At 41.1% G+C, this 16,494-nt stretch overlaps 1 protein-coding gene across 2 annotated transcripts; it reads left to right on the top strand.

Annotated features, from left to right (window-relative positions):
- The first annotated feature begins 6,889 nt into the window (after positions 1 to 6,889).
- On the top strand, positions 6,890 to 13,444 carry LOC147603525 (autophagy-related protein 13a-like). Of its 2 annotated transcripts, XR_015265620.1 has the most exons (5): positions 6,890 to 7,226; positions 8,024 to 9,475; positions 12,456 to 12,583; positions 12,666 to 12,753; positions 12,892 to 13,444. XR_015265620.1 is itself a non-coding variant. In XM_086796584.1 (4 exons), the coding sequence occupies exons 2-4, from the start codon at positions 8,426 to 8,428 to the stop codon at positions 13,139 to 13,141; spliced, it is 1,428 nt and encodes a 475-aa protein (XP_086652710.1). In that variant the 5' UTR covers positions 6,905 to 7,226; positions 8,024 to 8,425; the 3' UTR covers positions 13,142 to 13,444. The 2 variants fall into 2 exon arrangements, 1 of the variants encoding a protein (XP_086652710.1); XM_086796584.1 differs by lacking the exon at positions 12,666 to 12,753 and having other exon boundaries at positions 6,905 to 7,226.
- The last annotated feature ends 3,050 nt before the right edge of the window (positions 13,445 to 16,494 follow it).

Below are 16,494 nucleotides of genomic sequence, written 5' to 3'. Positions count from 1 at the left end.
TTCATTTTAAGTAAAGTATGTGGTGAATAAGAATGAAGATCAAGGTTAGAAGTACCTTCTTGATCAGATTTACCATTGAACTCGTTACCATCAGACTCTGGCTCGTACTCGTCGTCGGTAAGCATCATCATCGTCTCCATTGCCAGTGTCTTCATCTCCATCCACCATGTTAAGTTGTACAATTGGCTTCTTCTTCTTCTTCTTCTTCTTGTCATTTGGACACTTATTAGCATAGTGTCCCCTCTGATGGGTAAGTGTAACATTGAACATTGCTTGCTTTTTCATCTCTAGTCAATGAATCTGGAACATATGTCTTCTTTGGTTCTCCACTCGCTCCATTACTATTGTTGCCAATCTTTGCTTTGTTGTTATTGTTGAATTGCTGGCTTCTTTGATCTTGATCCTTGTTATAAAAGGTCATTTGAATGAAGAATGCTTGTCAAAACCACTAGAAGATGTCGAATCTTTGGAGAATTTAGAAGTACGATTCTCTTGTTGGAACTTGGGCACACCATTTTTCTTTTCACAATTTGGAGCAAGAGATTTAGCAGAGGCAAGAGTGTGAGGACGAAACATATTAACCTCCGCTCTAATTTTTGAGTCCAACCCTGAGATGAACTTCCTTTTAAGATGCTTTCATGTACTTTTTCTATAGATTGCATTTGAATGAGAGCATTCCAAAATTTTTCAATATAGGTTTGGACATCCTCTCCTTTTTATTGTCTAAGAGTGTCCCAATGCTGTCGGGCTTTAGCCTTGTATTGAGGAGGTAGAAAAGAGGTAGAAAATGTCTCTTAATTTTGTGCTGAGAAATCCTCCCCAGTATGATGTTTATGCCGCCCATTCTTGGTAGCATTCCACCATAAAGTAGCATTTTGAATCAGATGATTCGCAGCACACTTGACCTTGTCTTTCTCGAAAAATTTCTCTCCTGAAAAATAGTCATCGAATTGACTAAGCCAAGCCAAAAGAGTGCGTGTGTCCTTCTTTCCATCAAAATTCTGAAATCAAAAAGCCTTGCGACTAATGTGAGATTCTTTCAGAGCCATTTAAGCATCTAAAGTTGCTTTCACGGTTCGAAGAATAGAATCTTCATCACTATCGCCTTCGATGTCATGCTTATGTCTTTTACGTGATTTCAGTTAGTCTTCTAATGCGAGTTTATGAGTGCGTTCATTGACCAATTGTGCTTGCAAAGCTATGAGTTGCTCTTGAATAGACGGAAGTGTAGGTAGATCAGCCATGAATGCTAAAATAATAATAATAAAAGGTAGGAAAAAGTTAGAAGTACTTATATGATTTTTCGCTTGTGGTAATGATTTTGAAGATCTTGAATCCCGTGGGAATTAGAAGAGCAGTGTGGCCATCCACAACGCAATCACCAAAGTGCTTGAAGTAGTCTCTCAAAGCGTCGGAAGGTCGTCCGGCAGAAAAAATATTGAGAATCGAGAGTGAATTTAAGCTTCGGGAAGGCATAAAACAACCAAATTTGAAAATTTTGCAACTTTGAATTGCTGTAATTTTCTGAGCCGAACTAGAATAAGAAACTGAAAATATTTCCAGTTTGAAGCCGGGCCAAATTCGGATTTTGATGAAGTTTTGGCTTGAAGAAGCTTTGTGTATGAATCTCCTCTTATGTTTTTAGACTTTTTTGAGTAAAGCAAGGATGTAATTTTTCTCCACCCTTGATTTTTGCAGAGCTTCCTCCATTGCTGCAAATTCAAATTCTTGGATCTTCCACAAAACCCCTAAGACAGGGTACAAGAATTATGCAAGAGAACACATTGGATGCATCTAACATAACATATCTTTGAACCGGTTGTAGAATTGTGAGCCAATCTCCCAAGAGAAGAGCGCCGTTTCGTGATTTTCAGGCCATCCTGAAAATCATGACGGGCGAGAATCGCTCAGCCGTGTAGATAATAAGCTTAAGCTTTGTTTAAGCTAAGCTTTAAGCTTTGCTTAAGCTTTGTGCTATGCCTTAACCAAGACTTTGGATAAAGCCTTTACCCCTTGGTTATATGCTTGATGTGACCTTGAAGAAGACCTTCAACCAAGCCTCCAATCCCCTTGAATTTTCTGAATTTTTCTTCTTTCACAGAAACCAAAAAGATGCATGTACCTTCTCTTTTTCTTTTGCAAGCCATCCTCACTTTGATTTTTTTTCTCAATATTTTTCACCTTCTCTCCCCCCTTTGCTCTGATACCATTGAAACCATTAGGATCATGGGGAGACACACTGTCCAACGAAATACCAACTGGTTCATCACTTCAATCAAATTACCATAACCGAAAAATTAATAAATAATCTTAAAAGCATAACATAGCATAAAAACACAAGAGAGAATCATTGGGTGCAATCTATCCCCCCTCAAGAAGTGTCGGCTTCCTTCCACTTCTTGAGTATTTATGATTTATTAATAAAAAATAGCCCATAAGCCAAAAATAGATGCACGCTTATGCATGGGCTTGCCCTTTATTACAAAAATGGGGGTTGCTTTTAACACAAGCTTAGGTAAAGTATTCCTATCAACCACTAAAGGATAATTACAAAAAGAACCCCAAGGGTTAATTCACGTGCAAATAAATAAGTCCACGCCCAATATAACAAAAGTGGGCACTCAATAGGTCCACGCCCGAATACATCAAAATGGGATGGCCAATAACAATACAAAATCTCGTAGTAGGCACTACGGCAAAAATATCAAAATGAGAACTATCCCGGTAATAGCTCGCACCATATTACCGCCGCCATCACGTCCCAGCCAATCCAGCTTACGAGCACAAGGCCCGTCAATCTCACCAACCTACAAGGTTGCCCATTCAAACGCACTACAAGTCCATAACAACACATAAGTAATAAATCCAACACTTAGTTCCAGCTATCCCTAATTTCATGTCCTACACATGGAATATTTAGAATCACCCAAGTGCCATGCTTCAAACATAGTGGTAATTAGGTGTCCCCAATTACCCACAGAAGGATGGATGGACAAACCGTGACACTTCTACTTCTTCAAGCTTTGGTTCACGTGGTAAGTTCTATAATGTGGAAACAAGGTGACCATATTCTTCATTTGGCATGCTATTCAAGGTAGAGCCATCATATGCTTCTTCTACTAGTTCACCAACTATAACTAGTTGAGCCATAAGGCTCTTCATGTAATTGATATGTTCTCATTTGGCTTCATTTTCAGTTCAAAGAACAAAATTTTGAGACCAACCTTTGAATGCTTTCATTTAGCTCCAAAGGTTCTATCAGGAGTATCCCTTGCCTTTGTTGCACTTTTTCTCTCTCTAATATCACTTAGACCTAGGGCTATGATAGCAAATGCATTTTCATTTCTAGCACTCCGATCCCCTTCATTGCCTCTTGCTATAGGTTTTTTTTCTTTCCAATTGGTAATGTTCCATAACGCTTTCTTCATTAAGATAAACTTAACCTTAGTTTGCCAGGCCTTTTCCACCATGAAACTTGTCAATGTGTGCTTAGTTTTCTTGTTGCTTTTGAGATATTTCACATTTGAAGATTCACATGATGTAGGCATTATGAGTGACACTAGTGCTTCTTCCCACACCTTCTTATTTCCATAAGATAGATCTACCTTAGAGCATTCAATCCTTGAACATGACAAGTATTTTACTCAAAATGAAGTTAGAGCAAGCTTTCCCAATGACTTGACTTCTGTTAAAGCACCACAAACCTACCTTATATCAATGTAATTAGTGAGTACCAAAATGTACCTAGCTCTAAAATTGGGTGTTGGCATTGTGGCGTCCTTTTCTAGCAGAATCAGATGGTACCATATGTCAAAACCCCCAGGGCTTATAGTAATTAAGCCGATTTAAACCAGAGACATCGAAATCAAGATTTTCTCCCAAAAATGCAGCACTTGTTAATTGAGTAATGCCGTATGTATGCTACACGTTTCAGGTCGATTGATCCTAATAACAAGCAACACTTGGATGTTGTACAATTTGCCCAAGTGAAAGCTTATGAAAAGATGGCTTCTGGAGGGAGAATTAAGTGATATATGGGAAGATGATGCTACCAGAAAATTAAAAATTACATTTACACTAATGATGGCCTAATTATGCTTAGTAGAGTAATGAGGGCCTCTTAGCATAAGTAATCAAACTTTGATACCAATTGTGAGAAAAGAGGATTAGGTTTGTTTCTAATGCATTGGTTATGGTGTGGCTATCCACCCACTTGTGTGCTCCGGGTAAGGAGCTTTGATGCCAATCGAGACAGAATGTCTTGCTTTTACAAGAGTGCTTGAACACAATCAACTTAATGATAAACAAAGGCTGTCAAACTACTCTATATATAGTGTCCAAGGTTGACATGGATATATGGTCCATACCAACCAATCGACCATAAAATTTGACTAGGACTATATTTGACTATAACATGATCCCGTAAGTAGGCCCCAAAGTTTTTTTAAGTAAAAAAAACTCTTAAAAAAAAGAAAAAAAACCAAAACCTTAATAAGCTTTTAAAGCTTATAAATTGATTTTTTTAGGGGGGTGGCGTTTTTTTTCCACCCGCCTGCAGCGAACCCCCTCCTTGCGTGTTTGCGATTGAAGCTAGAGAGGAGAGTCCTCTCTCCTCTCCTTCTTCTCCATTCCTTCTCTCTTTCTCCACCCCCTTCTCTCTGTTAATTAAAATACCTTAATCAGAATTAAAATTTAATAATGATTAACATTTAATCAAATTGTGTCTATTAAGAGGCGTTCACACGCGCGGGAGAGGAAAAAGAAGAAAAAATCAGAATTGAGAGGTAAAGAGGGTCCCACGCACATGGGAGAGCATTGCATGCATCAACATGCTGCCCCCTACTACATTTCAGCAAAAAATCGGCAAAAAATTGATAGCATACACGCGGAAAAACCCGCAAAGATGTAAAAAAATACATTTTTAACCATAAAAATGCTCAAAAAAATTCTAAAAAATTAGGAAAAAATTCCTAAAAAATATAGAAAATCAAGAAATTCATTCTACAAAAAATAACCACAATAAAATATGTGGTATTTTGGTAAAAATTTCCATTAATACTTATTTTAAACCACAAAAATAGCATTAAACTCACGGAATTCCCCCGCAACGTCGATTCATCCATTGAATAGAAGAAATACGCGTTTCAACCGCCATATCGACAATCCACGTGCAAATCATCAACACAAATCAACAAAATAATATTTTTATTTAGTAAATATTAAAATTTACTTTAAAAAATGCCAAAAATTACAATAAGAAAGAAAAAATAACAACAATTAACTAGAGATTGCTTTGATACCACTGTTAAAACCCTAAGATCTCTCTAGATAATTGTTATGCATAAACATGCATAAATCAGACATAAACTCATCCACTCGACCACCCTCGAGCCCAAGGGATGCACACATGAATTATAATGAAGTACATGAGACCTTTACCTTGATGTCCCATACCATCAAGAGGTATAACTCCAATCTAGCAGCATGTAGCTATAGTGTGAAATGGTAGGTGAGTAGCTATGATCCTCTACACAAGAGAACATAACATAACCTAGCCTCAAGATAACATCAAGAGACCATAGCCCAAGCCTTTGATACCACTGTTAAAACTCTAAGATCTCTCTAGATAATTGTTATACATAAACATGCATAAATCAGGCATAAACTCATCCACCCGACCACCCTAGAGCCCAAGGGATGCACACATGAATTATAATGAAGTACATGATACCTTTAGAGGTATAACTCCAATCTAGCAGCATGTAGCTATAGTGTGAAATGGTAGGTGAGTAGTTATGATCCTCTGCACAAGAGAACATAACATAACCTAGCCTCAAGATAACATCAAGAGACAATAACCTAAGCCTTCCCTTGAGTGTGCCCCATGTCCCTATTATATAGGAGGGCCCTCAAGTGACTCTTGACTCTCCATCTCCCATGTATGACCCTTGGATGCCTAACCCTAATCTTAACCCTTAAGGTCAGTCTTAACCCATGCTCCACTAGAGCTTGTTCCCATGCTCCCATGCTCACGAGCCTAATGTGGGTTAGCCTCCTAGTATATGCACACATAATGTGCATATAACATTAAGTCATTGAAACTCTATATTTCTTTTAATGTAAAGATCATCTTAAGGAAGAGTTTCACAAAGTTTCCATGTGGCAAGAATTTAGAGGTACAGGAAGGGGAGAAGGAGGTTTATCTATTCTATATTATCTTAAGGAAGAGTTTCACAAAGCTTCCACGTGGTAAGAATTTGGAGGTTCGGGAAGGGAAGGAGAAGGTTTGAGGAGAATTTTAATTTGGAGTCTCAAAAGACGTGCAAAGCACGAGTTGCCCACTAGTTATTATAATGAGCATAAGTTTCCAAGAAAGCCTACTGGATGTGTAAGAAGACCATGTGAAACTACTAGCTAGGTGCCACCTTCCATACATATGTATGCATGTATATATGTGTGTGTACACACACACATGACATACATAAACATATACATAGATACAGAAATATTACATATATAGAGAGGGAGATATGAAAATATTTGTTTATGTGTATGTATGTGTGAAAATAGAGATCATGGTGATCGCGTATTAGTGAAGCGGTTAGAATGGGTTTGAAAGTCCCCGGGTTGTGGGTTCAAATTTCCCCTGTGCAAGCGATGGCAAAAACATGTATATATATATAAAGAAATATCATACATAAAGAGAGAGATCATGCCGATCACGTGTTAATGCACCAGCATCTCGTGTGCGAGCAACGGCACTCTGTGGGGTGATAACATGTGTACTTTCTACTTTCAAGCCAAGGTTAAAAAAAGAACAGAGAGATCATGAAATTGTACAAATTTAACACGTGAAGAGGTAATAAATATCAATGGCACGATGAACAATTGTTAAAAAAAGGAATACAGGCGGGGGCTGGGTTGCGTGAAGGTATATATAGTCCGATTGCTCTTGCCCTTTCAGGTTTTCTTGGCGACCGGGACAGAAGCTGCAGAGTTTCTCACACAAGCCCTCCTGCTAGGGTTTCTCAGATAGTTCTTCTTCTAGGGTTTCTCACACAGCCCCTCCCTTCTGGGGGGCCTCTCTCGCGAGGGCCATTCACAGCTTCATTGGACAATTTTTAGGGTTTCCCAGACCACCTGTTGCTTTTTAGGGTTTTCTCAAACCCAACCTGCTGCTGCCATAGCTTTATTTTCAGGGTCTCTTGCCTCAAAATGCCACAACAGTAAGCGAACTTAAACTGGAATCATTTGCTTTTTCCTCGAGAATTTTGAAAATCTGCTTTCTAAAAAGCCCATGATTATGCCTGCTCATCGGCTAGGAAGTCTGCTTTTTCTTCATAATCTTGAGGCTTTTCTTCATGACCTTAACCTATCAATAATATGGTTTTCATACACTGACAGCACCTTTGAATTGTCTTTCCGCCTTCAATGTGTATGTATACATATGAAGGTGCATAGCATCCTTGTAATCCACCTCCGGAGATGCTTACATGTGATGTGTTCCTTTTTTCCTTTTTGTGAATGTTTTTCCGCATGAGTTGGAGAGGCTGTGTATGCATATATGTGGATAGCATCCTTGTAATGTCCCCCCCTCCACCCCCCCAATCTAGATAAATCAACCCATTTTGGGTGATTAAGCAAGGCTTAATTGAGTAATAACCTACAATTATCTCAAGCTAAGGTCCCCCCCTCCCCCCCCCCCCCCCACATTGAAGTGATAGCATCCTTGCAGTGTTTCGCCTGTGTTGAAGTTGATGTGTGTGATATCATCATTGTCTTCATTGAAGCTGATGTGTATGCACACATGTGATAGCAGTTGTTTTTCGAGCTGATGTGTATGCATACATGTGATAGCATCCTTGTCATGGATGTGTGTGCAGACATGTAATAACATCCTTGTAATGTCTTTCCACTTGTATTGAAATTGATGTGTATGTGTGATAGCATGCTCGTTAAGTCATTAAAAAGATTTGCTTTTTTGTAATCCTGATTTACCACCCAATGTTTTTCTTTTTTCCAGATGAACCAGACAGAGCATAGAAAGATGTGCCAAGATGAGAATTTACTCTAGAAAGATGTGTCAAGATGGGATATTGTGCTTGCCTCTTGCAGCACCACTTCATACTTAAGGCATGGACCCACATACTGAAGGCAACAAGGATGTTTTATCTGCTAGGTATTTGCAAACGACGTTGCACAGTTTTGTCAAAACATGGCAAGATTCCCAGTTGCAGCAACAATGCCCGTAGTCTGTATTTTCTCAAAGGTTTAGTTCGAGCTTATCCGAAGTCTGAGGGCTACAATTCCTTATTTTTTGCAAAAGTTTCTGTGATCAAGCAGGTTAGTTTGCTATTTTACATAGACAGGGAGAATAGTGGGACAGGGAAATTAAGCTGACCAAGGAGAATTGAGAGGATTGAGCATGTCATTTTCTGAAGATGCTCAGTTAAACCAGATAATCACAAAGTTCTATGCAAGATGCATGCAAGTGATTCTAGAATCCAGAATACCTGCATTTTTGTCCTCGTCTTCTCACGATGGAGAAAGTTCTGCTTTAGCCCTTGTGCCTGGGGCCAAAGGCTCGTGGTTTAACCTGGTTCTCGGGAAATTTGGTCCAGTTATAGAGAAAATGGAGCCATGGTGTAGAGGTGTACGAGAGCCAATGGTCATTGATGTCTTGTTTTCACAGCCCAGGAAAAACAGACCAATCGAGGCTCCGGGGCAGAAACGTGGGCAAGGTCTTTTTGCATGTGGGCGTCCAGGCACAGCCTCAACATCGTCTTGTTCAGAGCGGCCAATTGTATTGGAAAGATGGATTGTCCAGTTCTCAGGACCCAGGGTGGAGAGGTCAGAAAAAGCAAAAAGAACAACTGAATTACAGGAGCGCAAGGGAACATCTGGAATCAGCAGCCAGGAGCAGAGGGCCACTTATGGTCACAAACCAATCGGTGGTGCTTCAAGTGATCATGGGGAGAGAGAGAGAGCTGCAGGCAAAGCTGAAACTTTGCAGGTCTTAGAGTTGCCGGCAGTGTACAAGAGGACAGTGATATTTTTGCGGTCTTTGTATTGCACAGCACGGCTGTTGCCAGCACAGAGCTTGTTCAGGCTCCTATGTGCCTCACGCAGGTGCAAGTTTTCTCTGTCTTATAGAATATTGGCATCACCTCCCCCACTCCCAGAGAGTATCAAGAAGGACATGATCTACCATTGCTTCACTCCAATTGAGAGTCATGGTGGACGCATGTGTGTATCAGTTGCATATCGGTCAGCAGTTCCTACTGCAGCTCATGAAACCACTCCACTTTTTCCCCAGATTATTGCAGACTATGTTGGCAGTGCAGCCACAATTCGGTTGAAGCAGTTTTCAAATGAGAGAGATTTGCGTTTGCCTTCGTCTCGGCCATCAGCTCAAAGGTCTTCTTTGATTGAATCACAAAAAATGCAACAAGAACAAACATCAAAGAAGCAAGTGGTACCTTCTTGACACTTTTTCTATGTTTTTTAATGTGTGTCTTTCCATGTGAGAATGTTGCAACAAGCCCCTTATCAAGACATGAAGGTTTGAGGTGTTGCTTAGTGGGTTTGGTAGTAGTAATGGCAATGGCATGCATGTGCATCTCTCTCTCCCCCCCTCTCTCACACACACACACAGAGGTGCGTGCACACCCACACCCACACCCACACCACCTAAATTCGTATGTATGTTTTTTGAGGAGAGGGGAGTGACTAGGTCGTGCCAGCAAAGCCACTGCATCTCTCTAATGCATAGGATGTTCTACCATAGAGATGCCTGAATAGCACCTAATTTTCATCATTCAAGCTCTTTATCTAACCACAGATTGGTCTCTAGTCCCTCCTAATAACATGTAGTTTTGTGTAGCGTACTTCTTTAAATGCAGTGTCCTTTGAGGAACGTGGGAACGTCAGCAAGGTAGTGTATGCAGTGAGTGCTGAAATTTGAAGGCTGCAGTGGGCTTCAAAGCCCATTATAACCTTCGAAAGAAACCCATCCTTGAAAATTGGGTTTCAAAAGAAGGTATGAATGTATGCTCTTATGTGTGTGTGCGTGTGCGTGGGGGAGCATATATTGATACCAAGTTCTACACCCGCAATTGGGCGCTGATGACGACGACATGGGGATGTCGTAGTATACTATGCATGATGGAGTTGACGGTTTATTGTCTTGTGGATGACTATCATGAGGTTATATTCTAATAAGGTGAATTCGGGCATGTTCCTAGATTCATCTAGGTATATCTTTTTCATGCAAGTTGCAGCCAGTTGATATTGTGTTAATTCTTTCTATCTTTGCATATGCCCTATCAACTACCTTTTGTTGTAACTTGTAGTAATTCTTTCTATTTGTTATGATCCTTAGTGCTAGGCTTCATTATGGCTGAGTCTGCCCTGTATCTCTAGAGCTCTGACAGAAACTCAGTACACAGACCTTTGTATGAATGTATGCTCTTGTGTGTGTGTGTGTGCGCGGGGTGTGTGTGTGGGGGAGCATATATTGATACCAAGTTCTACACCCACTATTGGGCACTGATGACATTAGTGGGGATGTCGTAGTATTGAGTCCATACTATGCATGATGGAGTTGATGGTTTATTGTCTTGTGGATGACTACCATGAGGTTATAGATTGCACATTCTAATAAGGTGAATTTGGGCATGTTACTGGATTCATCTAGGTATATATTTCAAAAGAAGGTCACCTTTAACGGGCACACGGATCCCCACGTGACTTAATTATTCACTTAATTAATGACACAATGCAAAACTAGACAGATGCAAGATTGTGTATGCATGCTGTGAATCTGTGCGTAGTATGCCACACTAGAGGCCAGCCCTAGTCTTTTATTAACCTAAGGAATTTTGTCCGATACAAAGCTTTGGGGTTCTAGGGAACAACTTCACCTGGAAGCCGATTTTCAAGGTAACAATTTCCATACAGGGAACAAGTTTCAAACAGCTTTATGAAGATCCCTCTGCGGGTCAATTACCAAACAGGCCTTCAAGCACTGCTTCTCTGCTGGTGAAACCTCCAAGCAGGCCTTCAAAACAAGAACCGCTTGCTGGTGAAACTACCCGGCCGGTTCCGAAATCTTCAAAGATCACCCAACAATTTGTCATCTCCAGCTAGGCCAACTACCTGCCGAGACTAGAGATTCAGCAACAATCAGCTGGGCCCCTCCCAGGCTAACCACTTAGCAGGTTCATGGTGTCCAGCCATTTTGGAACTTGGTGCGGAATGCAGCTATAAAGTTCCCAGAGACATTGGACAGCAGATATAGGGTGTCCACTAACATGTAGGATACCATAAACAAGCAAATACAAGGTGCTCATCAACATAAATAGGTGCCAACAGCAGGTGGCCATAAGGCACCAACAGATCCTGGGCAGCAAGAATACAGCCTGGTACAGCAGATACAACAGCAGGTACACACGGTACAGGAGCAGGTTACAGGTGGTTCAGCAGCAAGTACAAATGGTACAGCAGTAGGTACACTCTACACAATAGCAAGTTCAGATGGTTTGGTCGCATAGTACAGCAAGTTGGCAGTAGGTACAACATGTTGGCAGCATTGTACAGGGGTAACTTCAGCTGGTACAGCTTTGGTGCAGCTGGTACAGTAGCCTGAAAAAGCAAAAGTGGTCTGTACCACAGATACTTGCCTAGAGCAGGCTGTAGAGGGCAGAAGCGGCCATAAATGGGCCCAAACGGGGCGGGTGCAGGGCCTTACAGCCTGTTGGATCTCTGGGGAAAAATTGTGAGCCCCTTTTGTTCCACAAAGTTGGTCGACTTTCTCCATCCTGCATACAAATGTCCCACGGGCACACTTGGCAATTTTGTCTATCATTTGGCCCACATTGATTTTCTAAGGTCTTGGGCTTTGATGTCTTGGTACTCATTTGGTCCTGACCACCTTGGTGATTAAACATTACAAGGTCAGAACCCATATTAATAATATTAAAATATAGACTTGGTGCATACTCACCACCTGTAAACCCCATAAAAAACCTGGGAGTGCATAGATTTGACCATAATGTTTGATTCTCACTCAACCTTTTAAAATCCGTGGACATTTGACATGCATTAAATCCAGGCAATGTCAAGGCCCAAAAACAGTTCTCACACACAGCTTTTTTGCCATGCAGCAAGTAGGCACGTAGGCCAAGTTATTAAGAAAATCCTGCATGGTCGGTGACACCACCTCAAATACATTTTGTTGAGCAATGGGTAAAACTTGGAGGTCAAAGTACCTTGTAGGCCTTCGATTCAGGAGTTCAAGGCGGGGTTGCAAATTTCAGCCCTGCATTGATTTTGGGCTGTAGGGTACATGGATTGTTAGACAGGCTGGTGGAAAGATGCACTAGATAGGTGTCTGTGAAGCTAAACTTGCCAATTTTAACTCAGCTGAATTATGTACAAATTTTTTTTGTTTACAGGCCACAAGAGACGGGGAGGGTCGTGCAACTATCCACCCTCGTGCTGTGTCAATGAAGTCCAGTGACTTTACTGCTGTACAGGATGAGGAATTGGCATGCCCTTTTGCAGTGGATAAGCAACAGCACAGGTAAGCAAGGTCTACATGGAACTCTGTCCATGCAATCATCTGCCTTGGATATATAATGATCATCTTCTTCTACTTGCTTTAGGGTGTAGACCTGGGCGTGGTTTGGCTTTACCGAGAATCATCAGGGTGTCTTTGATCTCAATGTTTGCCTTGTCTTTGGCTTTAGCGTGGTTGAGATTCTGCCTTTTACTGGGACCTTAATCAACTATGTTTTTGGCAGGGTGTCTTTGATCTCGATGTTTGCCCTGTCTTTGGCTTTGTGAGATTCTGCATTTGACTGGGACATTAATCAACTTTGTTTTTGGCAGGATGGAAAGCCCAAGATTGACGTCAGTGAAATCTGATTCTTTGGGTTATGGGAGATTTTCAAGTAAAATTTCAGAAGATGGTGCTGTAGGGTTGGTGGTGAGGCTGCTCAAAACTGCTGCACCACTGGGTGGTACACAGCAACAGGATAAAGACAATGTGTTGCTTTTGCACCAGTGCAAGAAGACAGCTAGTGATGCTTTGAAAGAGCTGAAAGTGTATATAGATTTCAGGGACTCCCTCCTCAAGTAATGTGCGCAGGTGTACATACTCGTACTGATCAACTTAAAACATTGTTAATGAGATGTATGGAAAAGGTTTAAACGTCTGCAAAGGGTGACACAACATTACATAAACTTGTTAATATTATGAAAGAACAAACACTACAGAAAGTAGCAAATTCCGATGGTATGAACATTTTTGGGGGTTTGGGGTCTTTCTTGCTTCCCTGCAATCAAAGCAAGGACATTCTTCTGACCCCCAGCTCATGAAAGAGCCTGTACAGAGAATGGGGTTTGTCCCTAGGGTTTTGATCTAATGAAACATAGATTTGATAAAGATGTTTACACTTGTTTTCGTCAATGAACTTTTTTATGCCTCTCTCTCTCTCTCTCTCACACACACACACACATCCACACACAAAATTGAAAGATCCCAGGTTTGAGTCCCATATCTTGATACTGAAATTTCATAAAGGAATTATGTTGTTACCCCTCATGGCATATTAAGGATGTCTAAATAATGCCTCTGCTCCAATCTCTCTCTCTCTCTCTCTCTTTCTCTCTCTCTCTCTCGTGGGAGTGCTGGCGTAGCAAGTTATGCATCGGGCTCAATCAAGGGATCCCGGTTTCAAGTCCCATATTCCCACACTTAGGTGGCATCACGTGGATCATATATGGTCCATTGGTGTCACATGTGCTGAAATTCTGTGTCTTCTTTCAGCCCTAAGCAGCTGAATAGAAACCTTGATGCAAGTCACCAACAAAGACGAGAGAGGAGAGAGAGCATTGTATTTTCAGTAAACTATATAGTATGAAAAGTGTCAAAGAGCCCCAAAAGGTGAATATAATATGCCTCGCCTTTCTATTATTAGGTTGGCTAGGCCAATTGGTTCGTGGTCCACAAAGAGGCCTTTCGGTGCTTGTCAAAGTTGCTAATCGGTTCAATTCTAGGATCACTTGCACTGTTGGATCACCTACACAATGGATCATTGACATAGTTTGATTGATCCTAATACTTGGATCACTTGCGCACACAGGTCATCGGCAAAGTGGAATCATCAACATAGTGGATCGCACAACGAGCCAGTGCATAGTCATCCAGTGGTTCATACCCTCTCACTAAACTTGATATGATGGAATTCCAACCTTTGACCTTGGATGACTATGATCATTCCTTTGTCTCCTCTCAAACTCCCAAATTTGTCATTCTTCCTTCTTGGCAACCTTTTCATTCAAAGCCTTGCCATGTCTCTAACTCCACTCTAGATTTGGTGTTGAGATATGTAAACGGAAGGGCAGCTATAACACGGAAATCTTATCAATCATAAACACATAAGCATGCTAGATATAAAGATGATAACAACACTACACTGTACACCACACTAGGGGCCAGAAGATGGGCTGACCCTCCCCCTTTATGGTTAGATTACCAAAAAGGAGTCTCCTTCCAATACAACTTTGTGGGTGCCTAGGGTTCACCAATGGCTGCACCTGTTTCTTCCAATACAATATGAAAACAAATCAAAACAATTCACAAGCTCTGAGTTGGACACCACTCGTTAGAAACCAAGAGCATTCCCGGCATAAAGCACATGCAAGACAACCATGGACAGCCCATAGCACTCCCGCATCAGCTCGGGACAACTCTTCTTCATTCTCTTTCACCTGTTAGGTTCACAGAGTAGGTCGACTAGCCTTTTAAGGCTGTTACAATAGTCAACCAGCCCTCAGAAATCCTAAAACAAAAAAGACGAGCCTTCTAGCCTCTCGGACAGTCGACTAGCCTTTGTATATGATTGTTATTAGCTCATCAAAGACTACAACAATTTGAATACCAGCCTCTCTTGTGGCTATTTACAACTTGCAAACATTAATAGAAGCCTGCATGATGATTGGACAGCCACTGTCTTCCACTTGGATGACATTTCACGCGACAAAATCCACCAAATCTACTCTCCAACAGGTCGACCAGCCCTTAGCCACCCCACAAAGCAAGCGCCTACCCCAAAACTGGAGTTTTTCTCCCATAATAGGGCTTCCCTGTTGAATATAGCCCACACGTGTGCTTTTTTGGTCTCGAAGGGGGTGCCTAATTGACATAAAACACATTATTTATTTTCCAGTGATCGGGCAATACAAATCTATAAGCCACTTTGTTTATCTTCTACAAGATATGGAATGGCCCATGATACCTGTTTGAAAGATTAGGAAACTTGCCTTCCTTGCCTGGCCACTTCCAAAGACGTGCTTTCTCGAACTTAAGTAATACCCAATCACCTTCCTTGAAAATAACCTCTTGCCTGTGCTTGTCAACTGCCTTTTTCTGCTTAGCTTGAGATCTTTCTATGGCTATCCGAACTAGTGCAAACATAACATCCAAATCCCAGACATACTCATCTGCAGAAGCTGCAAAGATTTCATCTTTTGTTTGTAAGATAGGTGGAAGCACCACCTTGCCATAGACTATCTCAAACGGAGCCTTATTTGTTGAAGAATGCACCGTGTTATTGTATGCAAACTCAACCAATGGTAAATACTTTTCCCAATCTGACTTCTGCTCAGATACATAACACTTGAGCAAGTCAAGTACAGTTGAATTTGCAATTTCACTCTGACCATCCGTTTGCGGAGGATAGGTTGATGAAAAACTCAGCTTTGTGCCCATATTATCGAACAATGCTTGCCAAAATAAACGGGTAGTCCGAGGATCTCTATCCCCCACAATAGATTTAGGCATGCCATGATGTTTGAAAAACTGAGCCAAAAACAACTTTGCCATGTGCTCTGGCTTTATTGTTTTCCTCAGCATAGGAATAAAGCATGTGTGTTTGCTAAAACGATCTATAACAGTCCATATAGCATCATTTCCATGTGCCGATTTCGGCAAATCCATAATGAAATCCATAGCAATGCTTTCCCATGGTTCTTGTGGAATGGGTAAGGGCTGAAGCAAACCAAGTGTCTTGTGTCTGTCAAACTTGACTTTCTGACACACTATGCACTCTCGCACATAAGCTTCAATATTCCTATGTAGAGCTAGCCGAAATACCTTTCAAAAGCCTATGTAGTAGCCAGAATACCATGATGACCAGCATATGGCGGAGCATGACACTCTTCCATAACCTTTTGGCATAATTCACACACTACACAAATACGGTTTTGCATCATTAGAAACCCATCTCTAATCGAATAAGATGGGATAGCAGTACCATTATTCAAATCAGCTCAATTTCATTCGCATTGATCTTAAGAGTGGTTACTATCAAATTCGAGTGGTACCTCAAGATGTGCACAAAACAGCTTTTCGAACATCATTTGGACTATATGAGTATTTGGTTGTGCCATTTGGGCTTCCAAATGCCCCTGCCACTTTCAATAGAATGA

This window comes from Cibotium barometz, chromosome 64 (assembly GCF_041138505.1).
Source record: "Cibotium barometz isolate CiBa-2024 chromosome 64, ASM4113850v1, whole genome shotgun sequence".
Classification (NCBI taxonomy): domain Eukaryota; kingdom Viridiplantae; phylum Streptophyta; class Polypodiopsida; order Cyatheales; family Cibotiaceae; genus Cibotium; species Cibotium barometz.
This window is presented reverse-complemented; position numbering and strand designations above follow the sequence as displayed.

What these genes read in the sequence shown, in the direction of transcription:
- LOC147603525 (XM_086796584.1), top strand. Translation starts at nt 8,426, where the DNA reads ATGTCATTTTCTGAAGATGCTCAGTTAAACCAGATAATCACAAAGTTC. An exon ending in AAACATCAAAGAAGCAAGTG is followed by an intron (nt 9,476 to 12,455) that starts GTACCTTCTTGA and finishes TTTTGTTTACAG; the next exon opens with GCCACAAGAGACGGGGAGGG. An exon ending in GTGGATAAGCAACAGCACAG is followed by an intron (nt 12,584 to 12,891) that starts GTAAGCAAGGTC and finishes TGTTTTTGGCAG; the next exon opens with GATGGAAAGCCCAAGATTGA.